This window comes from Pipistrellus hanaki, assembly GCF_964339955.1.
Source record: "Pipistrellus hanaki genome assembly, chromosome: 1".
Lineage (NCBI taxonomy): Eukaryota > Metazoa > Chordata > Mammalia > Chiroptera > Vespertilionidae > Pipistrellus > Pipistrellus hanaki.
In genome coordinates this window covers 53,344,358-53,371,864 of record NC_140503.1, presented here as the reverse complement: position 1 = coordinate 53,371,864, position 27,507 = coordinate 53,344,358, and the positions used below count along the sequence as shown (strand labels likewise).

General features: G+C 52.3%; 1 protein-coding gene across 1 annotated transcript in view; it reads right to left on the bottom strand.

Moving 5' to 3' along the window:
* The window catches only part of GNB5 (G protein subunit beta 5), a 33,915-nt gene extending 9,979 nt beyond the window's left edge, over window positions 1-23,936 (bottom strand). Inside the window, exons 1-5 of the mRNA XM_084894546.1 lie at window positions 23,426-23,936; window positions 10,030-10,166; window positions 7,032-7,073; window positions 4,524-4,600; window positions 3,373-3,505 (exon numbers count right to left, since the gene is read on the bottom strand). Of these exons, the coding sequence (XP_084750672.1) occupies window positions 3,373-3,505; window positions 4,524-4,600; window positions 7,032-7,073; window positions 10,030-10,166; window positions 23,426-23,537 (501 nt within the window). The 5' untranslated portion in view covers window positions 23,538-23,936. The remainder of the gene's footprint in view (window positions 1-3,372; window positions 3,506-4,523; window positions 4,601-7,031; window positions 7,074-10,029; window positions 10,167-23,425) is intronic.
* Window positions 23,937-27,507: the final 3,571 nt, after the last annotated feature.

Here is a 27,507-nt window from a genome sequence, read left to right as displayed (position 1 = left end):
CGCCTACCTCTGCTCTGGATGAAAGGTGTGTCTGTGTAGAGTGAAGACTTCAGTTGGCAGACAGAAAGAAGCTATGGAAAGCTTCCAATCAGAGTGATAAGATCATGGTATGTTTTTGGAGACTCTGTCAGCTCAGTGGAGCCGTCAGTGCGTGAGGCTGGCCCACCCAGGGAGAGGAACGCTGGGCTGCCTGGGGAAAGGCATGGGGCAGAGCCATGGGGCTGGGGCTCCGGCTGAGCATACCTTCATGGGGTTGGGAGAAAGGCAGTGAGATCCAGGGTGCAGACCCAGCAGGCCCAGCGAACAGCACTGCAGCCCTGGAGCCAGGAGAAGCCCGGGGGGATCACAAGCCATAGAGAACCTCCCTGTGCCGCGCCCGCCCCCCCCCCCCCCCCCCCCCCCCCCCCCCCCCCCCGGCTGCTCCGGGGCCTGGGGGAGGTGATAAGCCAGTGCAGGAAGTGGCTGGGCAATGTCAAGTGCCCACAGCAGAGAGCCCTCTGTGGGTGATAGTGACTGATGCTGAGGAAAGAAGACAGGAATCGGGCCTTAAGAATAGCTGGCATGCAAAGGCCCGCTGACCTGCTGCACCTCTAATTGCCATTTGCTGGCGTCTTCTCTCCCCTCCCCTCCCGCCTTCCCATTCCCCTCTCTCTTGCTCGCTAGGCCTAGCACTGAGGAGGAATCTCTGCCTTCTGCAGGGAGGGAACACAGCACAGGAGGGGACTGCTCCCACCCGGCCTTGTGCCTGAGGCGGCCTGTCTGGGCGTGGACGTCCTGCGGGAAGTCTGGGAGGCCCAGGATCTCCTCCCCGGAGAGGCCCCTCGGAGCACCTCCCGGAACCAGAGCTGGGTGAGTTCCGGAACACTCGGGCTTCTTGGGTCTAGGCCCCAAAGTCCTCCTCAAGGTCCCCATGGGAGGCAGCTCTCAAATTTGGGGAATTTCCAAGGCTGCAACTCCATGGGACTCCCTACAGCCTCAGCTTCTGTCAAATGGACATCCGACAAGATGAGCCAGGCTGGTGAAAGCAGCTTAGGAACACACAGGACTGACCGCATCTTAACCTGGGCACTTGGACCTGTACCTGTGCTACCATTCCCTCCCATCTCTCCGGGCCACCCCCCAGTGCCTGCCCCGCACCGCTCCTGTCCCAGCACTTGCAAAGGGTGAATCCAATCTTTTTTGGGATGCCGGGTCCAAATACTCTGCTTTAAATGATTGCCACAGATTAGCTCTTTAATTTGGTCATTTTTCATACCATACGCTTCAATCAAACAAATGGACTGCTTTTAGAAGTAAAAAGTAAATCCTTAATATTTTAAAAATACCTTTGGGATCTTCATTACAATGTAAGTACAAATAAATTTTAAAAACCAAACATTTATTATCATCAATGCACTAAACATAACCTCTGTGTCACTCATTTATTCTAGAATGTAAAGAATTTATAGCTTTAATGCCATAGTCTTATATCAGACCCTTGAGGTTTTTTTCTTCTTTTTTAAAGTATATTTTTATTGACTTTAGAGAGGAAGGGAGTGGGAGAGAGAAAGAAACATCAATGATGAGAATCATTGAACAGCTGCCTCCTGCAGGCCCCACACTGGGGATCGAGCCCGCAACCCAGGCATGTGCCCTGACTGGGCATCAAATTATGACCTCCTGGTTCATAGGTTGGCGCTTAACCACTGAGCCACAGCAGCAGGGCGAGTTTTTATTTTGTTTTATTCTTGATCCCAGGAACGGCAAGAAGCCTCAGGTTCATTAATTTATTAATACCCACACCAGACCATGCACCTGAACTGCTGTGCAATGAAGCTTTGTGTTAATATCAGTAATATAACAGTAAGAGCTAATAGTTACCGGGGACTGTATGTATTATTTTCTACCGGTCATCTAATTTAACCCTCAGAAAACCTTACCAGGGAAGAATTTATTGCCATCCTCACTCGCAGGTGAGAAAACAAAAAAAGGAACACACCTTGCTTAGGATTGACCAGCCTGAATGCAGTGGAGCTGGGATTCGATCCCCCCATCTGACTCTGAGCCAAGCCCTGTGCCCGGTGCCCTGGCAAGGTGGCCAGCGTGGCCAGCGGACTTCCTTCTATTCCGTCTCCCTCTGGCTGCCTGCTAGGAAACAGCACTTTCTGCCTAACCGGTGCCCCCTTCTGTCCCCAACTCACAGTGAGGGTGACCTGTCTCCACCAGAGACACCTGAGATGCCTGGCGACCCCTGTGCCTGCTCTGTGGCTTCCTCCTTCCACACTAAGACCCTCTGCTGCTTTGCCCTTCCTCAGGCTCAAAGGCACCTGCCAGGTTGTGGCTGCTGGGCCCACAGCACACCCTGCTGTTCAGGTCTGCAAGGCTCCTGGTCCCAGACACCAGGTGTAAATACTACACGTCAACCTGACACCCCTCTTGTCGGCAATTAAACAATGACCCAGTCACCCTGTCTCCTGATGAAGTAAGCTGAAGCCAGAGTGGGCCAGGGAAGACTTTATCTGACGCACACTCTCCTGCTTAAAACAAGTCCATGTATGCCCTGCCCCCGCAGGCTGCCCTCCACCCACGAGGCATTCGGGGAGCCCTGGGCTGTGTCCCTGCCTGCCTCCCACTGGGCTCCCCTCACACCTCACTGGCAACACCCTCACCCTCCAGGCTGGTCCAGGCAACTCCATGCAGCTGGTCTGTGACCACCCCTCCTGCCCTGAGCTCCCAGCCTGCTCCGCTGTTCAGTCCCGACTGATTTCCATGAAGGTCCCTGAGGGCAGAGACTGAGTGTCCCTGTGGCCGAGAGCCAAGCAGTGCCTGGCAGCGTGGGTGGTGGACACGGGGAAAGGTTTGCTGAATAGATGTGAGAAATAAACCACAGTGCACTTTTACAGCTCGCTAAGAAAATGTGGCCGGCGTGCTGAGTAGTGTTTCTACTTTGGGTTTTCTCAGAGGAGGGCACAGATTTACTACCTACAGCTGCTTCTTTCGCATCTGTCCAAACTGGAGCGCGAAGCAGAGTCAGCGTGTAACGCACACACCCTGAAGCTCGGCCGCTCCGTGAAGGTGCACTCACCTCCGGGCCTTGGACCCACGGCTCAGACCGGGAGATGGACTTCCCGCCCCCGGCTCCCTGGTCCACCCCCAACAAGGCAATGAGAGCAGGATGTTCAATATGGCAGGTATTTTATCTCCTCTATCAACAGACAATAGCCTTGGGTGTCCTCATTTCTGCTTTTATTTAAAATAATAATCACCGAGGAGGAACCGGAGCTTCCTCTGGAGCACCCCTCCTGTAAGAGGAACCCAGGACAGCCTCCCTCTCCCCTGGGGCCCCTCCCCGGCCCTCCCGCAGGCCGGCCCCTCCCGCGGGCCCTCACTCACCTGCATGTCCGAGTTGGTGAAGCTGCAGGCCGACAGGTAGTTGGTGTGCATAGCCACAGACTTCTTTTTGGCGGCCATGCTTTCGTTTTTGTCAAAGGTCAGTGGGTACACAGAACACTTGTTATCCAAGCCCCTGGCATGGGAAGAAAGAAGTGTCCAAGGTTGGTGGAGGGTAACATAGTGTACCCTCAGGAGAACAGAGAGTAAGGCACAATCTTCCGAATAACCTAGATGCTCTTTTCATTTACTGTGGTCAAGCATTTTCCTTTTAATGGCTGTTAATATTCCATTCAATTCAGGTACCACAATTATTCAACAACTAGAGGCCCAGTGTATGAAATTTGTCCCTCAGCCCAGACTGCACCCTCTCCAATCTGGGACATCCCTCTCACAATCTAGGACTGCTGGCTCCCAACCACTCTCCTGCCTGCCTGCCTGATTGCCCCTAACTGCTTCTGTCTGCCAGCCTGATCACCCCCTAACCACTCCCCAGCCAGCCTCATTGATGCCTAACTGCTTCCCTGATGGCCCAATTGTCCCTAACTGCCCTCCCCTGCAGGCCTGGTCGCCCCCAACTGCCCTCCCCTGCTTGCCTGTTCGCCCAACTGCCCTCCCCTCCCAGCCATCATGTGTCCACATGGGGGCGGCCATCTTGTATGCTGGAGGGATGGTCAATTTGCATATTATGTCTTTATTATATAGGATTTCCTTTGGTAGACATATTGTTTCCCTTTTTAGTCTTTGGCTTTATTTTACATAATTCTACAATAAATATTATTCATATATTTTTTTCTATATTCTGAGTCTTTGCCTTCAAGTAAGTTCTGATGTGTAAAATCACTAGATCAAAGGTTCTACATTTTTCCAGGTTTCTGATACATGTAACCAACATGCATTCCAAGATGTTTGCATCTGAGTCAGGGGCATAGTTTTAAAGCTTATACCACTGTCACTCTGTAATGAAAATAATCATGAGAGAGATTTTTGTGCTTTTTTTTTTTTTTTTTTAAATAATGTTCAGGGAGCAATTTAACACATTGTTTAACAAGCAAACAATAAAAATTACAAGTTCTTGTCTGTGTATTTCTGCCCATACCACAGTGTTCTATGGGTCACAGGACATCTGAAAAGCTGCTGTGGGGCCTACTTACCCACACGCAATGGCACAGCCCGACGGGGCGTATGCACACGCCATCACCCACGTGCAGGGCATGGTGACCGCGTGCTCCTGAAACACAGTGTGAACCGTTCACAGAATAAACAAGGGAGGCTTCACACACACACACCTCAACATTTACCTTTTAAATAGCCACTGGCCATCTTACTGAATTATATTATAGTTTCAAGGGGCAGTGGAGTGGGGTAACGATTAGCTTGTGACAGACAAGGAGTCTCACTCAGCCCCAAATAATCAACCAAACATTACGTCATATATTCTATATTTTTAATATATATTTTTATTGATTTCAGAGAGGAAGGGAGAGGGAGAGAAGGATAGAAACATCAATGATGAGAGAGAATCACTGATCAGCTGCCTCCTGCATGCCCCACACTGGGGATCAAGCACGCAACCCAGGCATGTGCCCTGCCCTGACCAGGAATTGAACTGTGACCTCCTGGTTCATAGGTTGATGTTCAACCACTGAGCCATACAGACCAGGCTATTAAGTCATATATTCTAAATGTTAAAATCCTGACTAGCAAAAAAAAAAAAAAAAAAAAAAATCCTTAAGGCTTTACTTTTTTCTTAAGGTTATACCCCACTTGTTCTTCTGAATGAATGAATAGGGGGCTCCTTTCCTTTTACAGGTCCATCCAAATTTCATTTCCAACATATACTCTGATTTCCATTTTCAAAATATAACCTTGAATAACTGTTTACGTGTATAAGTTTGTTTACAAGAGCCTCGGTCCCCTCTGAGTCCTAAGCCACTCCTGGGAGGGCTGAGTGGGGGTGGGAGGCTGATCCTGGGTTGTGCTCAGGGGTGAGAGAGCCTGTAAAGTGGAAGGATGAAGTGCGAGGCCTAACGGTCCCCGGCTTGGATGGTGGTCGAGTCACCCACATCCTCCTGCACGCAGATGAGCAAACAACAAAGCCACGATTCAACAGCATGGCTCCCACAGCAACAAGATGTGCAACCGGCAAACCAGCCGCTGGCACTAACGCAGCGTCATCCTCGTCTGTGAGGGGCGGGGGTGGGACTAAGTTTGTGCAGAACAGGCCAGGCTGGCCTTTCCTCTAGGTTCTCTGTGTTCTTTGGGGAAGCACAGGCCCGGAGCTGCCTGTCAGCATCCTGGTGTCACTCACAGCCCTGCCGCCTCTCAGGCTGGAAATCACCTACTGCCCTCCAGCAAGTGAGGCGAGGAGGCCGCTCTCTCAGCTCAGGGCATCCCAGGCCCCTTTCCCTACAAGTGATGGCTTGGTTCCCGGCCAGAGGCCACCAGTGGTGGCCCCACAGCTCCCAGAAGCCGGGCAGGGTGTGCTCTGTGCCACACTAAGGTATAAACAGAAGCAACACAACCCCAAGCACGCACTGCTTAGGCGGCCGGGAGCGGCGAGTCCTCCATGGAGGGAGGGACGTACACTGACCTTTGCAAACTGTTCTTTTTCCCCCGGGGGCCTAAACTCTAGGGACTTGCTCTACAGATGGCTCTGGGGCCTCACCGGATCTGGTCAGGTAACAGCTGCCTACGTGGCACTTACTAAAACACATTCAATAATGCAGAATATGGGTATCGCTCAAATCTGTCATAATATGTCTCCTTTTAAAAAATATATATTTTATTGATTTTTTACAGAGAGAGGAAGTGAGAGGGATAGAGAGCTGGAAACATCAATGAGAAAGAAACATTGACCAGCTGCCTGCAACCCCCAACGGGGATGTGCCCGCAACCAAGGTATATGCCCTTGACCGGAATCGAACCCGGGACCTCTCAGTCCGCAGGCCGATGCTCTATCCACTGAGCAAAACCGGTTTTGGCTATGTCTCCTTTTTAATTTCGTGAAAAGGAAGGTTTTCTTCTAAGTAAACGTTGGAATCCATATTTGATACGCAATACTCGTTACTGTAAATGCCAACGCGATGCAGGCATGTGAGCATACCTAGAGATTTCTGCCTTTCCCTTTAGGGGAGAGTCGGAATTTAGGTCTACGCTGCAGCCGTGCACGCTCAGGCCAGAGCTGCGAGGAGCTCAGACCCCCCTGCGCCCGACAGAGCGCGTGAATCCTCGCAGCCAGGGCTTCGCCCGCCGTGTGCTCATGTCCACGGCACCACAGAGCCTGGCCAAAGACAGAGGGGAGAGGAAGTGGGGAGCTGGGAGCCTCTTATGGTCACCCAGAGGAGGGATAAACGCAGCCTGTGTGCAGGGGCCCTGGGTGCCAGGCCTCGCCCTTCCTGTCACACGGGGAGCTCATTCCGTGGGCTCCGCAGGCTCCTCTGAGGGCGAAGGGTGTCAGCTCGAGGGAGGGATGAGCGCCACCGTGGGCCGCTGCGCTGTCTTAACACCGATGGGCTTTGTGGGGTTTCCACCCTAGACAGGCTCCCCGCGAGGCAGGAAACGGGGACAGGGCTGGGGAGCTGGACCAGAGCGCCTTTTAATGAGGCTGGGGTTCGAGGTGCCCCCCCCCACCCCCCCGGAGTGCCCCGGGGCCACCTTACCTTGTTAGTCGTGAAGGAATCCCACACGATCACCTTCCCGTCCTGGAGGGAGAAGAGAAGACCGATGAGGGGTTGTCAGCAAGTCCACCTCCTCTGTAACCACGCTGCAGCCCACAGGGGGGTGTGGAGTGACCACCCTGTCATCTGTGTGTCACACAAACCGCCCAGAGACAAACCCAGGGGCTCTGGTCCCTACAGCACAGCCGCCTGAGCACACGGGGTGTGGTGGCTCTGGGCCACAGGGGCGGAGGGCGGCTGAGCTGACTTCCTTCAGGGCATGGGGCACCCTCGGAGATGGTGACTCTGCAGTCCCCACAGCAGGCTTGATATCTTTAATCACTCAAGCCATTTTGAGCCAAATCTGGCGAATGAGGTGCCGGGAGGAGGCGGTGATGCTGCTTAGGGGCACAAACGGTCTGATCACTGCTGCTCGCCTTGCATGGCTTCCATGCTCACGCCGAGTGTGGCTGAGGGCACCAAACCAGGTCAAAGTCGATAGTGTTGGGTCTTTCGAGATCCCTAAGGACCCTGGTCTCCTGGTCTGGCTTCTCTGGCTGCACCCCCAGCACGACGTGCGGGGAGGGTTAGGTAACAGCGCAGAGCAGGTAACAGCAGAGCAGGTAACAGCTGCCTACATGGCACTTACTAGACACATTGCCCACCCCCCGCCCACAGGCAGCTTTCACTTGGTGGCTTCCTCCACCGCACTGCCGGCCTGCCTGTCCTCGCTGCCCACCTGCTGTGCGCTCTGGAGAGAAAAGGGCACCCAAGAGGCTAAAATCAGGCTGATAAAAGGAAATGTGGCCCCTCTGTGAGCACAGCTTATACACAGCCCGCTCTCCTGCGGGCCCGGCGAGAGGACGCCTCCTCCCCAACCCTGACCCACACGGTCAAGCTGACTCATCGCCTGCCTTTTCGGGGAGAAGGGCGGCTCTGAGTCACACAATGTCTGTTCCAGAGCCTTCCTGCTGTCCCCGCCCCCTCCCACCCCCCAGCCACTCTCTCTGCGGATGGAGCCTGTCAGCCCTCCGCCCGCCTCCCTCTCTAATCAGAGTGACCAAAAAATCCACATACTCTATTCTTTCAAGGATAAAACAGTCAGTCGAGGTGGGAACACGCACATCTCAATAACCACGTTGCCAAAGTGAGCATTTGAGAAAACAAGGTCTGGGAAGAAGCGCTCTAAAATATAAAGAATGATGGTGATAGGGTGGTGGCAGTAAAGCCCTTTCTGTGCCCTCTTTTCCAGTGTTTCTTGGATGTGGTGAAGGGCGAGCGCTAAACTTTTTATGGACTTAGAAAAAGCAAGCGCTGTGTGACACACTAGACTGGCAGCTAATACAGGATTGTAATGACCCGGGTCCTGTCAGAACAGCCCTGACGTGGATGTTGGAGCTGTGGCTCACGTAGGACACATACAGTGTTTATAGTTAAAAGGGCTATTAAAAATAAGAACGAACTGCCCTTTGAAAAAGCTGGGGTGAAGGCAAGGGTGAAAGGAAGCCCAACCTGGCTAAGAAAATACGTGACTTCAGTTTACAGTTGTATGTTCAATGCATGTGACATCCCAATAACCCTAAAAAGTACTACACAGTGGCCGCCCGGCTCCAGGAATCCCCGGTGACCCGGGTCTCACACAGCCGGCTGGGCCTCTCCCTCGTTACATCGGCTGGTCTGGGTGACCTAGGGATACAGCCGAGTGAGGCCGGTCAGGGCGCCCTGGCATGGAGGCTGGCTTCTGCCTCCTCTCCCTCTCCTGGATCATGTGCTGTGGGGAGCCCAGCCCATGTCCTGAGCAGCCCCGTGGCAAGTCCCCAGGGAGCGGAACTAAGACCTGCGGCCACAGCCGGAGAGGGAGCCACCTCAGAGCGAGCCTCGGCCTCATCGCTGCCTGCAGCCCGCTTGCATCCAGCCTGCAGGCTCCCGAGAGCCCGGAGCCAGCCACCCAGCCACCCGGCCACCCGGCCACACAGCCACCCGGCCACCCGGCCACCCAGCCACCCGGGCACCCAGCCACCCGGCCACCCGGCCACCCAGCCACCCAGCCACCCGGCCACCCAGCCACCGGCCACACAGCCACACAGCCACTAGGCCACCCAGTCACCCGGTCAAGCCGCCCCGGTCCCTGGCTCTCAGGAGCCCCGAGAGAGAATGAACATTTGCTGTTTGCAGTTGCTAACTTTTGGGGTAATCTGTCATGCAGCAATAGATAATATAAGATGGAAAATAAACTATGTCAACTATACGAAACGAATGAAAAATTAGGCTTCACAAAATATCTTTTTTTTTTTTTTTTCATCCTCATCACCAGACAGGGGTGGCTTCTCAGCCCTTACCCTGGAGAACTGTTTTTATTTTTATTGTTTAAAGTATTACATATGTCTCCCTTTTTCCCAATTGACAGCTCCCCCAGCCACTCCCACCCCCCACCCCCGGACAAGCCCCCACCACCCCAGTGTCTGAGTCCACTGGCTATGCTCACATGCATGCATACAAGTCCTTTGGTTGATCTCTTACCCCTCCCCCTCCCCTGCCCTCTGGAGAACTGTTCTTAAATAGTCTTTACAAAACATCAATCTTAAATTTGTCCTTTAAGGCATAAAATTGCTCAACAAGCCATGGTGGCCTCTCAGCCACGCGGCCCTCCATCCGGGAAAACCCACTGTTTCACCGTTGGCTTCCCTCACACCTAAGACCGTGAGCGTGCTCAGGAAGGCCAGTCAAATCGAGGTTACAGCGTTTCAGCAGGACCGATTCCCAATCTCCCCACATGAGCAGGGCCCCGAGGAGAAGAGAACTCTCTGCCATGCCCGCCGCACTCGTGTCCTCTGGGGAAGAAGCAGCGGCGCAGAGGCCGAGAGGCCGGAGAGGGTTTCTGAGGAGGCCCGCTCCCGTGTGTGTGTGTGTGTGTGTGTGTGTGTGTGTGTGTGGTCTCCCCTCCACCCCCACACACACACCAGAGAGCCGCTCCCCATCACACCACGGGCGGGCGACGTACCTGCGAGGAGCTCACGATCCTCCGCTTGTCTTTGCACCAGTCCATGCACAGCACTTTGTTCCCGTGGCCTTTGAGGGTCCGCCTGGTCTTCATGACGAACTGGCCCAGCGCCTCCACCCGCTCCGCCACCTGGTGCACTGGGGGGACAGGGCCACGGTCAGCCTGCTGCCCCGCCGGGCTCTGGCCGCACGCCGGCCCGGGGACACAGGACTTCCTCTGCAGCCCGGCTGGGTCCCCCTGACTCTGCCATGCCCCCCAGGCGCTCTCTTAGCTTAGAAGAGGGAGAGACAGCAGTGTCAGTCTCTGTTTTTGAAGCCACGGCCATACGAGCACGCTGAGGGACGAAGGACAGGACCACCTCGTGTCTGCAGAGCCCGAGCGGAATCCTGCAGCTGAAGGGCCGCAGCTCTGTGAGCGGGCAGGTGGCAGCAGAGTGCGACCGCTCTCCCCACGTCTCAGCGGAGGAGACGAGGCACACAGGGTCACCGGGCTGGTACTAGTCCGCACCACTCCCTGGGAGGGGAGCTGTGGCTCCTGGTCCTTTTATCGGCCACTTTCCCGTCACAAGGAAAAGTGATTGACAAAAACCACCCCAGCAGGTGCATAGTGTGTGCTCACGCTGCTCTGTGGCAGGCCCGTGACTCCTAACTGACCCCGTGCCCGGTGCGGGCCTGGGACACAGGAGGGGACCCCTTCGCGAGCTGCGGGAAAGAACGGATGAGCAAACCGCTTTGGGTTTACCGGGAACTCCCCAGTTTGGGCAGAGATCAGTGCCATGTTCTCCGCGTCTGAGCACAGGATCCAGGGAAGGTGCCTACACCGGGAAGGAGCTCCAAACGGCAGTCTTTCAGGAGCCGGGGCCCAGGGAGAGCTCTGGGGGCTTGTCCAGATGCTGTCACTGCCAAGTCTCAGAGGGAGACCCGTTTCCTCTGAGCAGGAAGGTCGCAGAGGCTGTCCCGTCCACCCCACGTCGCGCAGATGAGAAAACCGGGGCGAGGGATCCCGTGGCCCCTCCTGCTCCCGGAGCCCCATTCTTTCTGGCGGAGGCTGAGCCCAGGTCTCCTTTCTTTAACCCTCTGGCCGGGGCTCCTTCAGCCGCCTCAGCCAGGTGCTCCCGCAGGTGTGCCCTGGCGGCCCCACGGGCAGGAGCTCGCTCGGCTGGCGTGTTCCCGCCGGACGTGCGTCCCCCCGACCTGGTCCCGGGGAGCAGCAGACACGCCCAGACGGGAATAGGACTGGACCGCAGAGGAATGTGAACACTGAATGCAACCCCCAGGGTCTTAGGGTCTCCATTGCTCTCTAAAGCAAGCCTGTCAACCTCAAAGGCTGACACGGGCCAAATAAACATTCTGTCCACCAGCTTCCTTCCCAGGAGTCAGGGCTGAGAGGGCTGACGCGCCTTCTAGGAAAACCCTTCCTTCCTGCTCCGCTCCCTCCCTTTTCTCAAACACGTCAGTGTGTTTTCCTAAAAAGAAGGAGCTCTTACATAACCACGGTGTAACCACCAAAGTTAGAAAATGAACACTGAAACAATCCCACGCCTCACCCACAGGCCTTCCTGACATGCCCTCTACCGTCCCACACAGCTTTAGAGCAAGCGTGTCACACTGTGGCCCGCAACAAGTATGTCTGTGGCCTAGCCAGTATAACGGCATGTACAAAAATGTTGATTTTATCGTTGCTCTTATCCTATTTTATATTATACTTTTTGAAATAAACCTACGTTTCGATGAAAATTGAAGCTTGTGGTTTTTTTTTTTTGTTTTTGTTTTTGTTTTTGTTTTTGCAGCCCACATAAACCTAAACCTTGTTTATTTGGCCTGTGTCAGCCTTTGAGGTTGACAGGCTTGCTTTAGAGCAGGGGTCCTCAAACTTTTTAAAGTGGGGGCCAGATCACGGTCCCTCAGAGAGCTGGAGGGCTGGACTATATGAACTACTAATCCCTACTGTAACACCTTGGCTGCGCTCACTGCCCAAAAAACCTGGCGGGCAGGATCAGACTCCCCTGGAGGCTGCATGTGGCCCGCGGGCCGTAGTTTGAAGACCCCTGCGTTTAGAGCAATGGAGACCCTAAGACCCTGGGGGTTGCATTCAGTGTTCACATTCCTCTGCGGTCCAGTCCTTCTGTTCCCGTCTGGGCGTGTCTGCTGCTCCCCGGGACCAGGTCCAGGGGACGCACGTCCGGCAGGAACACGCCAGCCGAGCGCAGCTCCTGCCCATGGGGCCCGCCAGGGCGCACCTGCGGGAGCACCTGGCTGAGCGGCATCTTGCAGGTTTCTCCGCTGCAGTGACCATTTTGCCTCTTGTAATGAAAAGCACCTTGTGGGGATGGACGTTGAGACTACATAAATATCTTCCTAATCCTCAAACTCAAATCCCTGGCTGTAACATCCACCCGTTAATGATTCTTGCCTGAGCCGGTGACTGGGAGGGCTGGCCAGGGGTGATTTTTCTAATTCCATCATCCCTCCTGCAATTTTCAAGCTGGCTTTCTAATACAAAGAAAGCTTTCCCTCCACCCCATCTTATGTATTCATTCATTTATACTAGTGGGGGCTCATGAATTCTCGCCGCACTCAGAAGGTTGTAAGTCCTTGACTATTACTACTTACAAAATAAATCACATGTGTCAAACACAAGGCCCGCGGGCCAAATCCGGCCCGCCAGGCCTTGCAATGTGGCCCGCACCGCGCTGTCATCACTGCACTCCGCTGTCAGTTTATGACATTGTCAGTTTATGACTGTTCAGTAAACCATTCGGCCCGCGATTTAGGCTGGATTTTAGATTTTGGCCCCTTCTCTGATTGAGTTCGACACCCCTAAAATAAATAAACACAACTGGAAGTGGTTGAATAGAGTCCCTGATTTGCTCAGATGGAGCCGCATCAAGCATGCTCTCGTGACCTTGTGGTGCGTCCCAGCATCCTCTGAGCCCCTCTCCCGGCAGGCTCATGTTCTCTCCCTAACCTAGCCCTGGGATCAGCCACGTCTCCAAAGTTGGTTTTGCTTAGCTGCCCCATTTCTTGGTGATGAGAAAGCACATGCGAACAGGTTAGAAAGTCTCTGTGAAATCCCAAGTGGTCAAACATACTTGCTGAGCGATAAAGTGCCACACGGTGCTCAATGATGATGACGCTATCACTTCCGCTAAAGCACTGCCTTCTTTCCTGCCCCAAACGGCACGTGGGTCTCTTACAGACACAGTCTTCACAGAAACATGCTGAATGGACGTAAAAAAGACTGAATTCTCTAAATTTTTATAGGCTGTACACAGCCTAACGCAGCTCAGAGTTGCAATTACATTCTAATTAGTATTTTACTTTGGAGGGTCACATCAATATTACTACTGCTTCCCCCAATTCAGCATTAGGACAACCACAGCTATTTAATCTCCTTCCAAAAAAAAAAAAAAAAAGAAAGAAAGAAAAAAAGAAAAAAAGAAAAAAGATGATTCACCAACCAAAATAGGGCTCTTCTTACATAATGAGAATTTTAACACATCTCAACTGCTAATTATTTTTAACCACCGCCATTTCCCTTCCCACATACAATTCCCTCCTACCACTCTATCCTGTTTCTGTCAAATCTCACATCTGTTGAATTAGTTAAAACAAATATAACAGTGAAACATTTTAAGAACAAGTGGGCCCTCGTGGTTTGGCTCAGTGGGTAGAGTCGGCCTGTGGACTGAAAGGTTCCAGGTTCGATTCCGGACCAAGGGCACATGCCGGGGTTGTGTGCTTGATCCCCAGTAGGGGGCGTGCAGGCGGCAGCCGATCAATGATTCCTCTCATCATTGATGTTTCTGTCTCTCTCTCCCTCTCCCTTCCTCTCTGAAACCAATAAAAAATATATTAAATAAGTAAGTAAATAAATAAAAACAACTGGAAGTGAGCTGAATATGCTCTGTAAATAATTTGTGGAGCTTGTTCAGAGCAGCTGTGCTTTCTCCTTTGCCCCTTCCAGCCTGTACCCATACCCCACCCCAGACCTTCACCACACTATTGTCTGTGACCATGGGTGATGCATATATGCATATAAGTTCTTTGGTTAATCTCTTCCCTCCCACCCACCCACCCCACCTTTCCTCTGAGATTCAACAGTCTGTATCATGCCTCTATGTCTCTGGATCTGTTTCATTCATCAGTTTATTTTGTTCATTAGATGCCACATAAATCATGTGATACTTATCTTTCTCTGACTGGCTTATTTCACTTAGCATGATACTGTCCAGGTCCCTCCATGCTGTCTCAAAGGGTAAGAGATCCTTGGGCTGTTTCCAGATCTTAGCTAATGTAAGTTGCGCTGCTATGAAATAGGGGTGCACATATTCTTTCTGATTGGTGCTTTGCATTTCTTGGGATATAGTCCTAGAAGTGGGGCCACGGGGTCAAATGGCAGTTCCATAGTTAATTTTTTGAGGAAACTCCATGCTGTTCCCCACCATGCATTGCATGTCTCCTGGGTGCAGTGCTGGCTGGGCTAGGAGATTTACACACAGCCCGAGGACACAGGCTGGACCCCCATTTCCACAGAAAAGGGCACAGGCTGGGAGGCTAAGGACCTGACATACGCACACACTCTCAAACCCTAAGAGCAGATAAACCCCTCCCACAGAAGGGTAAACTCTGGGCCGGCAGACAATTAAAGATTAGGTAAGGCAGTGACAATGACTTCTTAGTCCGGGAGACATTCCAACCTTAGGTCCCCCACACTTCCTGATGGGTCAGTTCGGGATTCTAGACCAGGAACCAAGAAACCCACACTGCTCCCGGCTCGGCCACCACCTGACTGACTGGGAGAGGGAGGCAAAATTCCAGCCCGGAGAGACCTGAGCGACTCACCCAGTCGTGCCCAGCACCGGCCCTGGACGGGGCACCCGGAGGGCGGGGCTGAGCCCGTCCTGCCCCGGGCTGGCAGGAGGAGCAGAGCAGTGGTTTTCAGGTGTGAGTTGTACAAGTCCCCTCCCCCTGCCCTCTTCTACTCTTCCACACACAGAATCTTACTAGAAGCCATTACAGAAAACAGAGCAGAGCGAGCTGGTGGAGGGTGGGTCGGGAAAGGGCGCTGGGCTCAGAATCACATCTGCCTGCTCGGCATGCCTCCTGCCCGCTGGCCCCACGGCCCAAACAGCCAGGGTGGGGCCGGGAGCTGCACCTGCCCTGTCGCTTCTCAGGGGAGGAAAATGAGGCCTGCGGGGAGGGCACGGCTTGTACGTTAGTGGCACAAAATGTCTGTGAGCCGTGCCCTGCTCTGTAAAGCAGGGTGTAAAGCGTTAATCTAGATGGGGCCTTAGAAAACATCTAGAATTCTGGTTTCAGGCAGAGATTAATTTTTTCATCAAGATGTGGCTTCCTTTCGGGGAATAGTGTTGCTATTTACTTTATAATCTGTGCACACACGAGTTTAAAGTCAAATGTATAGTACGCAGGTCAGTACACAAGACTTCGAGCCATGTAACTAACTTCCTGAAGTGAAAATGCACAGCAGGGTCCCTCTGGTCACTCCACAAGGCCACGAGAAAAGTGGCCTGAGCACGGACAGCTCTGAAGTCTCCCTGAAAATCAGCACTGTGAGATTTATTATAAACATGGGAGAGAAAGCCAAAGACAAGCGAGCTGTCTTAAATAGGAAAACAGAACGATTTGAAAATTAATCTTGCCCTTGTCAGGTGGCTCCGTGGGTTGGAGCATCGGCCCATACAGCAAAAGGTTTCGAGTTTGATACCTGGCCAGAGCACACAGCCAGGGTGCGGGTTTGATCCCTGGTCAGGGCCTATATAGAAGGCAATCAATCGATGGTGCTCTCTTGCTCTCTAAAAGAAATAAATCTAAAATAATAAAAGGGTAATATGCTAATTAGATTGGACGTCTTCCAGACGTCATTCCGGCCGTCCTTCCTGACGAAGCCGGGGCCAGTAGGAAGCCAGCCTGGATCCCGGGTGCCGGCAGGCAGCATGGGGGTGGGGGGGGGGGGGCGGGAAACCAGTCTGGATCCCCAGTGCCGGCAGCTGGGGGAAGGAAGGTCTACTCTTGCAAGAATTTTCATGCATCAGGCCTCTATTAAATAAATAAAAATTTAAAAATCAATAGACATATGCTCAGGTGAGGATAAAAAAAGATCTTGAATCACTTTGGAAATTTTCTACCAATACACAGTCTTTTGATGGCCACTATTTTGGTAAACCAAGACTCAAGGAGGGAAAATTCTCCAAAGCTAATTTTCAGAAACAGTCTGATTCTACCCCAAGGTTCAAAGGGGTAGGAGGTATGCGAACCCTCCCACACCTGATGGAAGGAACACACCTACCATCACATTACCTCAGGACACCTGTCACAGGTTTTTGAGTTTCTTTAAAACCATGCATTAGCCACAGTAAAAACAATTCCCTAATGAAAAGTTGGAAGGGTGACGCCAGGGTACACAGCATTTAAGATGGAATACCATGTAGAATACCACCTAATAATTTTTAAATGCTGACATTGAAAGGAACTGCACAGACCTGGGGAGCTTTTCAATCCACTGTGATAAATTAAAACTAGGCTCCAACTCAATACCGAGGACAGGCCCAAGGATGTGTATAATAGATACACACAGATATATGAACACATAAGCTACAAAATACATCAAAATATTCAAAGTGGCTCCCTCTGGGTTGGCATGGTTATGCATGGCCTGCGTCCTTCTACTAGTATATCCCTAAGTTTGCTACAGAGAAAATTAGTTTATGACGGGCTCCGAGGACATTTGCATTCACTAGCTCACGTGCACTGGGATGCAGAGCAGGAGAAAAGGGAGAGGGAACGAAAGGCGGGTGTGCCTCCTGCTCCTCGGAGGGACAGACGCTGCAGGCTGCACAGGGACGAACAGCTGGGGCGAGGATCACTCTGCGGGGAAACACTTCTGCGAGCCTCCGTGCACGCAGCCCCTTCCCCAGAATGAGGGAAAGGGGATCCACACCTTTGTTCCGGACTAACCCAGAAATTTGGTTTTCCTAGACTTCTTCTTGCACCCTATAATCAGAATCATCCAAGACTCCCATCGTCAAGTCTGTCCAAAACAAAACAAAGGAAGCCACTTTAAAGTGGAGCTGGAGCCAAAACCGGTTTGGCTCAGTGGATAGAGCATCAGCCTGCGGACTGAAAGGTCCCAGGTTTGATTTCGGTCAAGGGCATGTACCTTGGTTGCAGGCACATCCCCAGTAGGGGGTGTGCAAGAGGCAGCTGATCGATGTCTCTCTCTGATGTCTCTCTCTCAATGATGTTTCTAACTGTCTATCTCTCTTCCTCTCTGTAAAAAAAAATCAATAAAAATATATTTTTAAATAATAATAAAAAATAAAGTAGAGCTGGAGCTGCCATACTAGAGGAACTGCCTTGCACATCTTATGCCTCCAACTTCTGGATCAGCCCAGCTGGTGTGGCTCCATGGTGGATCGTCACCCCATGTGCCAAGGAGTCACCGGTTCAATTCCTGGTCAGGGCAGTTGCTGGTTCAATCCCATTGATCCTACAGGAGACAGCTGATTGCTGTTTCTATTTCTCTCTCTTTCTAAAATCAATAAAAATGATACAAAAAAAACCCCTCTGGAACATTAAAATAGGGCAACATAACCTGTGGGCTGGGCCTAATGCAACATTATGCCTCAAAGAACTATTTGCACAGGTAATAAGAATGCAGCTATGGCCAAAACTGGTTTGGCTCAGTGGATAGAGCATCGGTCTGCAGACTGAAAGGTCCCAGGTTCGATTCCGGTCAAGGGCATGTACATTGGTTGCGGGCACATCCCCAATGGGGGGGTGTGCAGGAGGCAGCTGGTCGATGTTTCTCTCTCATCAACGTTTCTAGCTCTCTATCCCTCTCCCTTCCTCTCTGTGGAAAATCAATAAAATATACTTAAAAAAAATAAGAGCACAGTTATGACTACTGGATTGATGACTACCAGATTGAAAATTAAAAAAACTGTCTAGAATTAACATCACTGTTATCTGCACCAACAGAAATGCCTTCCTCCTTCTGATGGAAGAAGTGCCCCTTCCCATTTTCATAAATACCCTTTGCCTTTGTCTCCTTATCGGGACATTATTGGGCTCTGCCTGAATCAACGCTCCCTGAATAGCTGTTCTTATTGATCTCAAGTAAATGCTTCTTGCCTCCACTTTGAAAGGCCTTTTTATTTTTAGGTTAACAAGCCTTTGAGAACAGAACTTTTCTACATTTAGAACAGGCAGAAAAGCAAATAGCATGGGGTGCTAAATCCTGTGATTTGCCCAAATTTCCCCTGGATCTGGACTTACAGAAACTACAGACATCTTCTTTGGACTGCTTCCTAGACAACATCAGAACCTTCCCCGAGGAACGGGGAGTCTGCATGGTGTGTCGCCCCCCCCCCCCCACCAGCAGCCGTCCACGCTGACTGCAAGGAGCCCAGCGCCCGCCCTGCTCTGGCAGCTTCGACCCTGTCTCCGACCCAGATCACTCGCCAGCTCACTTTCAAGGTAAGAACTCTTTGTAAGATGAACACTCTCCTTTTGTTCTTGATCATGACTCCCATCCTAGAACTCATTTTTTTTAAATTATAAAAGCAGTAAATTCACAGATGGGTGTAAAGTGAAAAGCATCTCTGCTTCCCCACTCCCTGGGGCATCTCTTGAGTAAGCTAAAGAGCTCATGTTATATACACTGCAACTTGCTCCCCTCCCCCAACCCACAATATTGACAACTTTTCTTATACACACACACAAATTCACTCCCCCCCCCCCTTTTTTTTTTTTTTTTTTTTTTTTTAGGGTTTAGGCATAAGTGGTTTTTATTTGTTTTTAACTTTTTCTTCTTTTTTTTTTTTTAAATAAATCTTTATTGTTCATATTACTCTTCCCCCTTTTTAATGTAAATCACAACTTTCTGAGAGATGGCCTGGCTTGGTGAGGAGAGCTGGACTAGGAGGCTAAACCCTGGTGCCTACTCCCCATCCTTCCTTAAAGTAGCTGCATAGCCTTAGGCCAGTGGTCAGCAAACTCATTAGTCAACAGAGCCAAATATCAACAGTACAACGATTGAAATTTCTTTTGAGAGCCAAATTTTTTAAACTTAAACTTCTTCTAATGCCACTTCTTCAAAATAGACTCGCCCAGGCCGTGGTATTTTGTGGAAGAGCCACACTCAAGGGGCCAAAGAGCCAATGTGGCTTGAGAGCCGCAGTTTGCCGACCACGGCCTTCGGGAAATCCCCTGACCCTTCCCTGATTCCAGCCCCATAAAGAAAGGGATGGGGCTGGCCCTGGCTGGGTGGCTCAGTTGGTTGGAGTGTTGTCCTATACACCAAAAGGCTTTGGGTTCGATTCCTGGTCAGGGCACATACCCAGGTTGCAGGTTTAGTCCTTAGTGGGGGCATGTATAGGAGGCAATGGATGTTTCTCTCTCTGTCTCTCAAATCAATAAACATATCCCTGGGTGAGAACAGGAAGGAAGGGAAGGAGGGAGGAAGGGTAGGGACTGTTGGAAGAAGAAAACTTTTAGTGTGTGCAGACAAGAAGGTTTAGGCAGATGGTCTTTCTAACGAAGAGCTGTGTGACAGGCCCTCCAAAGACAGCTGCATCCCAATCCTGGGACCCTGTGAATATGGGGCCTTCCATGGCAAAAGGACTTGGCAGACATGAGTAAGTTAAGGATCTTGAGATGAGGAGATTATTTTAGATTATACAGGTAGGCCCACTGTAACCACAAGGGTCCTTAAAAGAGGGGAGATCAGAGCCAAAGGAGCTGATGACAGAAACAAGGTTGGAGTGATGCCTGCCTCAAGCCAACAAATGCAGACGGCCTCTAAGGCTGGGAAAGGCAAGGGGTGGAGTCTCCTGACAGCCTCAGGAGGAGTGCAGCCCTGCTGGCCCATTTTAGACTTCTGACCTCCAGAAATGTAGCAGAATAAACTTATGTAGCTTTAAGCCACTACGTAGAAATGCGTGCAACAACCATGAGAAACTATTACAAGCTGTAACCTCATGACTCTAAAATGCCTTAGACTCAGGCAAGGAAGCACTTATCAATGGCAGAAGGCAAGCAGAAGGGATAAGGAGATACATCCAGGCAGGGAGCTCTGGAGGAACATGGGCCCTTCCGCTATCGAGCTTGATACAGGCTGGCTTCCCTTTAGACCCGGGGCCGGCAAACAGCGGCTTTCAAGCCACATGCGACTCTTTGGCCCCTTGGGTGTGGCTCTTCCACAAAATATCTCGGCCTGGGCAAGTCTATTTTGAAGAAGTGGCGTTAGAAGTTTAAGTTTAAAACATTTGGCTCTCAAAAGAAATTTCAATCGTTGTACTGTTGATATTTGGCTCTGTTGACTAATGCGTTTGCCGACCACTGGCCTAGACCACCCGCATGAGCCACTTCCTGTATGTAATGCTGTTCCCAGAGGGTCTGATTTGGGGATGAGGGGCCCACAGGAGGATGGGGTCTGAAGGTCAAAGGGATGAGAGGTGAAGAAGATTTGAGAGTCTGGAACAGGGAAAAGTTCACTTTTCCTCCCCGTTTATGTTCTACAATTTTGTTGTGACTTTTGTTGTTGTTGTGACTTTTTTAAGCCAAGGATTTGGGCAGGTCAGAGCGAACAGAAGGCTGACCAACTGTCCTGGTTTGCCCGGCACTGAAGCGTTTCCAGGGACACAGGACTTCCCATCTTACAACCCAGTGTCCCAGGCAAGCCCAGATGACTCGGTCACTTTAAGGTTATGGTTTAAAGGTTTCCCCAACCAGGGTAAGGGTCTCAGGGCCATCTATATAAAAACGTACAGGAAAGGGCCTGGGGACTGGAGGAGAGAAGGGCGCAGTGATCCCAGATCACGGAGATCTCCATGGGGGGGTCTGATGGAGAAGGAGTTCTGATTGCTAACAAGACCCCAGGGGGCTGTTTTAGAGGGTCACCCTGAAGAGACCAAGACGGGCAGGCTTGGGGTCCAAAGGAAGGCTCAAACCACGTGCCAAAGTCCTTAAGAAATGAGGGAGCCTGGCTGGGAGGTCAGGAGACAGCCGCCTGGGGAGAAGAGGGAGGCGAGGGTCACACCGGGCAGGGGCCGGGGTTCTGTGAGGGGGCGCAGACGTGGTCTGGAAGCTGCAGGGGGCATACAGGGAAACAGGACCATGTGACCTCTTTTCAACTCAAAAATCCTGACTTCTGGACAGGGGAGGATAGCTCCTTCCACCTGCCAAATTTGGTCCAGATCCCTGAGGGCATTGCAACCTCGATAGGACAGGTTCCCTTGGAAAAGCTGCAGGAAATTTACAAAGTCACAGGAAAGGCTGAAAAATATCCCCGTGGGCAGCCTGTACCCCTGGGGAAGAGAGTTTCTGGAGAACCCTCTGCACCGAGCACAAAGGCTGGAGCACTGGCTGCCTCGCACTGGAATCCAGATCCCACTTGTTAGTTGGGGTCTTTCTTTGCAAGTCCTGTCATCTCTGTGTGAATCAGTTTCCTCATCTGAAAAAATGGAGACATCAGACCTGCCTCAGAGACCACCACACTTACAGCATCTTTGCTGTCATCCGCAAAGGGTACAGAATTGTAAAAAGAAAGAGGCAGACTCTGCCCCAGGCCTCCCAATCCCCATGACTTGATTTCCCCCTGATAACAGAAACCCAGCTCTGTGTGAGGATGGCAGCGTGTCCAGTTCAGTGCTCCCTTTCCCAGCCTCCCTTGCAGAAGCCATGTGACCTAGTTCTGGCCAGTGATGCACAAGCAAAAATCTGTGGGGAAGAAAGAAAATTTTGGGGGAAACTTTTGCTTTCCTGGAAAAGGAGAAGAGTGGCTGGTAACCAGATTCCCCCTCCTTCCTGTCCTGGATACCAGGGTGATGTTTGGAGCTGATGTTTGGAGTGATGTTTGGAGTGATGTCTGGATACCGGGGTGATGTTTGGAGCTGTGGCAGTGATAGCATAGTCATGGGGCAAATGCCAGTGCTCTCAGGGTGGGGAAGAGAGACAGGAGCATGGATGGCACCTTGGGCAGCTGAACCAAAGCTGGTGACTGCCTTCCCTTGTTCTTGTCATGTAAGAAAAACAACTACCAATTTACTTAACTACTTCATTAGGGGGTTACAGTTCACTGTAGCTGCATATAAATGATGTAGGGGCTTAGTGTGACTCCTATTTAAAGGAGGCCTCTAGCCAAAACTGATTTGGTTCAGTGGGTAGAGCGTCGGTCTGCGGACTGAAAGGTCCCAGGTTTGATTCCGGACAAGGGGATGTACATTGGCTGCGGGCACATCCCCGGTAGGGGGTGTTCAGGAAGCAGCTGGTCAATGTTTCTCTCTCATCGATGTTTCTAGTCTCTATCCCTCTCCCTTCCTCTCAGTAAAAAAATCAATAAAATATATATTTTTTTAAATAAAATAAAATAAAGGAGGCCCCTACCAAAGCATAGCACACTCTAGATTCAAGTCACCTTCTACCAAGTAACTTTCAGAGAAAGGAATCGGGTGCTACAGGGCCTAGCATGAACCCCATCGTCCTTCCCCACGGAATGTGAAGGGGATGGTACCAAATGCAGATGGCGGGAGCACAGAGTATAGGTGTGCCTGAGGGCACCAGGCGGAGGTCGTGCTCAGCAGAGGGGAGCTGCCCGCCTCAGAGCTGAAAACTCAGCAGATAAGGCCGCTGTCCCAAGCTGGGCCCTGAGCCCAAGCTCTGCTGAGGGCGAGCCCTCCGCGTGGTCAAGAGAAGCCCACCAGCCCCCCTGCTACCTAAACTGCTCCCTCAAACAAAACCACAGAGCCGGGTCTAAGTGACGGCAGTGGTCCATGATGTAAGCTTAAGACTGCTATGGTCTTGTATGCCAATCCAACCGCATCCATCCAAAGCTTTTAAAACAGCCACTAATGAACTCCGTGGTAAGCTCCTCTCCTTCCCTTCCCCCATCCGGCTCTCCACCCCCCACCCCCACCCCACCCCCGAGGACACGGGGCAGATGGGGGAAATGAGCTTTTAAATCAGAGTCTTGCTCCGTGTAAAGCAAAACCGAGAAAAGACACAACAGAGATGGAGGAGGTCAAATAATGAGAAACCAAAACAGTTCACCCTAGGCCGCGCCCCCGCGGCTGACGCGCGGGCACAGCTGACAGCACCCCACCCTCCGCCCGGGGAGGGCTCCCGGCGATCGGCGTGCACCTTCCCGGCTGGTGACGGTGACCGAGGTGACGGGTCCCAGGTCCGTCATGGGCGGCCAGGGCCGGGGGCTGCGGCTCCAGGCGCGGTGCCCGGAGCCTCCGGGGCCGCCTGCTCCGCCCGCACACCCGCGCGTCCGGGGGCTCAGGGCCGCTCCCCGCCTCCCCCCGGCTCCCTCCATCCTCCCGGCGCGGGGACCCCCGGGCCGCCCCCCGCCCGGGCCCCCGGCCCGCACTCACGCTCCACGTCGTGCAGCTTGGCCCGCTCCTCCTCCAGCTTGCCCTTGAGGCTCTCGGCCTCGCTCTTCAGCGTCGCCAGCGTCTCGTTCTCGTGCAGCCCGTCCGTGGCCATCTTCGCGGGGACGCGGCGGAGGGAGGGAGAGGAGGGCCGGGATGCGGGGAGCCGCCGGGAGGCCCGGCCGCGGGCGCCGCTCCGCCGTCTCCCGCGGCCCCGCCCTCCGCTGACGCCGCCGTCCGGCCCCGCGGCCCCGGCGCCCCCGCCCCGCGCCCGGGCAGAGCCCCGGCCAGGCCCCGTCAGCGAGGCCGCGCGCCCCGCCCGGACCCGGGGGCGGCAGCGGGCGCGGTGCCCATTTCCCGGCGGGAAGACCGAGGCCGGGAGACGCGACTGGGCGGAGGGCGCGCAGGGAGCGGGGGCCGCGCTGGGACGGCAAGTCCCACCGCCCGGCTCCAGGGAGGCGGCGAGCACCCAGCGACACTGGCCTCCCTCCCCTCCGCCTCCCTCCCTTCCCCGCCCGGACCTCCCCGCACTATCTCCCCGCACCGGGGGCAGGAGGGCTCTTCCTGCAGAAACCGGAGGGGAGCGGGCGGCGAGGTTCGGCTCCCCCCACTGCGAACCGGAAACTTTCCTCGTTTGTTGACTTCATATAAGCAAATAGTGAGCTTCCGAGGAGCGCCGGGGTCTTTGCAGGCCCGCAGCCGGTTCGCTGTTCCCTTCTTCGCTGGGGGTTTAGCCCCGGGGAAGGGGAGGAGGGGCCATGGCACACGGGGCGGCCCAGACCCCGGCCTCTGAGCCCAGGCCCAGGCCACCGAGGCAGCTTCCTCCGCTCTGCGAGGCAGGTCCCCGCTACAACTCGCTCAAGGAGGCAAATTGTGTCACTCAAACATCCCCTTTCCAGTCCCCTACAGTGCCCGGCCCTGTCCCAAGTGCTTTATGTTAACAACTCACCACAGTCACCCTGAGTGGGTACCACCATCGCCTCATTTCACAAATGAGGAAACTGAGGCACAGGAAGGTTCAATGCTTTGCTGGGTGCACACTCCCAGAAAGGCAAAGGCTAGACTTGGGCCCAGGCAGCCTGGCCCGTTCAGTTACAGGCTTCAGAGGACCCCTCTCACGGACGCTTTCTCTCTCCGCTCCAGGACCCTGCCTGTGTGCGCGCACAGCCTGGGAAGGCAGGTCCCGGCACACATTCTAAAGGGAAACATCGCCTCTTCGTAGCCCCGCCCTTCTGGGGGAATCCAGCCGGGATTTGCTATCCTGAGCCCTCTCTAAGAAAAGCTGGAAGTCATCTATACTAATATTAATCTCTATAATAAATGCATTAGGGTAGGGTTAGGGTTAGTGTTAGTTTGTTAAATGGAGCTGTGGCAGAATGTATAGATATATAAAATGTAATTAAGTAAAATATCAAGTGTGTAAAGTGTATACATGTTTTAGATACATACAGTCACCTCTTCATAGATCTGTTTTAAGAGTTTGAAGAGCAAAGGTTAAGAGCATAGGTTCCGGCTAGATCAGACAGCCCAGAGGGGGTGCTCTTTAGGAATGGCTGCAGGCCTGTCAAACTCAGGGCTGGCGGGCCACAGGCCTTGGGGCTTGCTGCCTGCTGGCCGAGAGTTTGATATGCTTAAGCAGAGCATTCTGAGAAGTGTGTGGCACACAGTAGTTGCTTGCTATTATTATTTTGAAAATACATTTTATTGATTTTTTTCACAGAGAGGAAGGGAGAGAGATAGAGAGCTAGAAACGTGGATGAGAGAGAAACATCGACCAGCCGCCTCCTGCACAGTCCCTACTGGGGATGTGCCTGCAACCAATGTACATGCCCTTGACCGGAATCGAACCTGGGACCTTTCAGTCCGCAGACCGACGCTCTATTCACGGAGCCAAACCGGTTTCGGCGCTTGCTGTTATTTTTAAGGCTGCCTGTGAAGTAATTTAAATGAGGAGACACTAGGTCATGGGACACTTCTCCCAGGGCCATCAAAGCAGCACCCTCTCCTCGCCCTCTCAGGCCGGCACCTCCTGGGCCCTGGTGGGTTGTGAGCGTTTGCCCGTCTGTGTAGACCCGGGAGGAACGGTGCTTCACGCTGTGCGATCTCCTCTGGAGGCTCTCTGTGTGAGGGAAATCCCAAACCTCTTCCAGCCTGGAAAGCCTTCCACTCGCAACAGCTGGAAAAGTGCTTCCCTGTACTTTGGCTTTAGCGTCTTCTTTAAAGTGGAGCAGCCGGAGATCTGCTACATTTCAACCTGGTGGAGGTACAGGGGCGCCCCTATTCATGAAAAGGGCCGACGGGGGGCTGTCTTCACACTCCCAAACACTGGGACCAAAGGTAGCTATCAGTCATCTGGGTGTCTCTCAGCCACAGGAGGCTGCCTGACTGTGTGGGAACCCCAAGTGCTTGTGATGGTGAGAGCTGGTACGGCCCTTGCAGACCGTCTCCAGGCAGGGCCTCTGAGCTGGGAAGAACCTATGAGGTCACAGATTACTCGACCTCTGGGATTTTGGGCCCCTTCTGTCTAACCAAAGAGGGAAAGTTAGCATTAGTTAATAATAGCTTTGTGAGTATTAAATGAGTTTAATGGAGAAAGTTGTTTAAAAGACAGAAGAGCTGGCCCTAGCTGGTTTGGCTCAGTGGGGAGAGTGCCAGTCTGTGGACTGGAGGGTCCCAGGTTCTATTCCAGTCAAGGGGACATTCCTGGGTTGTGGACTGATCCCCAGTAGGGGGGATGCAGGAGGCAGCCTGTCAATTCTCTCTTATCATTGAAATCAATAAAAAAAATATTTTTTAAAAATTAAAAATAAGTAAATAACAGAAGAGCTAGATGAATAAAGAGCACTGTTCCAGGGTGGGAGGGTGGCCACCAGAAAGCAGGCTTATTTTCAGAATTGAACGTCCTCAGTTTGACAATTTGCAGAGCCAAGTTTAGAACATAACGTGGTAGAACCCCATTGTCCTGGGCCTGAACCCTGTGACATCAAGATCATTAAACCAAGCCTGTGTGCCACCCTCTGTGCCATTTACTTTATGGGAATAAATTTTAAAGCACTGTCAGGGGTTACAACAAGCAGGAGGACTAATGCTAACTTCCCCTCTTTGGTTAGATAAAATGTAAGTCACCCTTCTTCTCTTTGATGAAAGGTTTTTAAAAATGTGATAATAATTGGGGGCTTCCTGTTAGCGCTTTACCACTTTTAACCAGGAGGGGGCTCAGCTGGGTTCAACGCGCTTTTGAGCAGAACTTTGCAAATTCTCTGAGATAGGTCTAATTCCTAGGGCATCAGTCATGCTCTGGCCTTTTTTTTTCTTTCTTTCTTTTTTCTGCAATATCTGAATACAGATCTTCCATAATTAAAGACCCGAATAAAGCCTAAGCCGGTTTGGCTCAGTGGTAGAGCGTCGGTCTGTGGACTGAAAGGTCCCGGGTTCGATTCCGGTCAAGGGCATGTACCTTGGTTGTGGGCAGATCCCCAGTAGGGGGTGTGCAAGAGGCAGCTGGTCGATGTTACTCTCTCATCGACGTTTGTAGCTCTCTAGCTCTCTCCCTTCCTCTCTGTAAAAAATCAATAAAATATATATATATATAAAGACCCGAATAAAGACCTGTGCATAGCCACCTCTGGTGAGGATGGATTTTGTGTACTTTGGGGAAAATGTCAGGATTTATGTTTAGTCTCTAGCTCTTGTTGAAAGCTTGGGTTCTAGGTCCAAGGAGCCCTTTTCCTTCAGCTTGATGGTGCTCATCACTGCGGCCCTGTGTGGTCCTGTCTCCACAGAGCTGTTCCCGGGGGCAGAGGGCACGGGGCCTTTGGAAAGATGCTCCCAAGCTGTTGATTTGCTAGCGTCCCTTTCAGCTTGGTTGCTTGCCAAGAAGACTGATAGGGGACAAGAGAGAAAAGCCTCAGCGCTAAAAAAGCATACCAGCTGAAACACTGAAACCTTCATTGGCCACTTCCTGTGCTGGGTACTGTTTAAAACCCTTTATCAAACGAACTCATTTAATACTCACAAAGCTATTATTCCTGTTTTGCCGGTACAGGTGGGAAAACAGACCTCCTTGGGGAGGAGAGTTTGTTGAT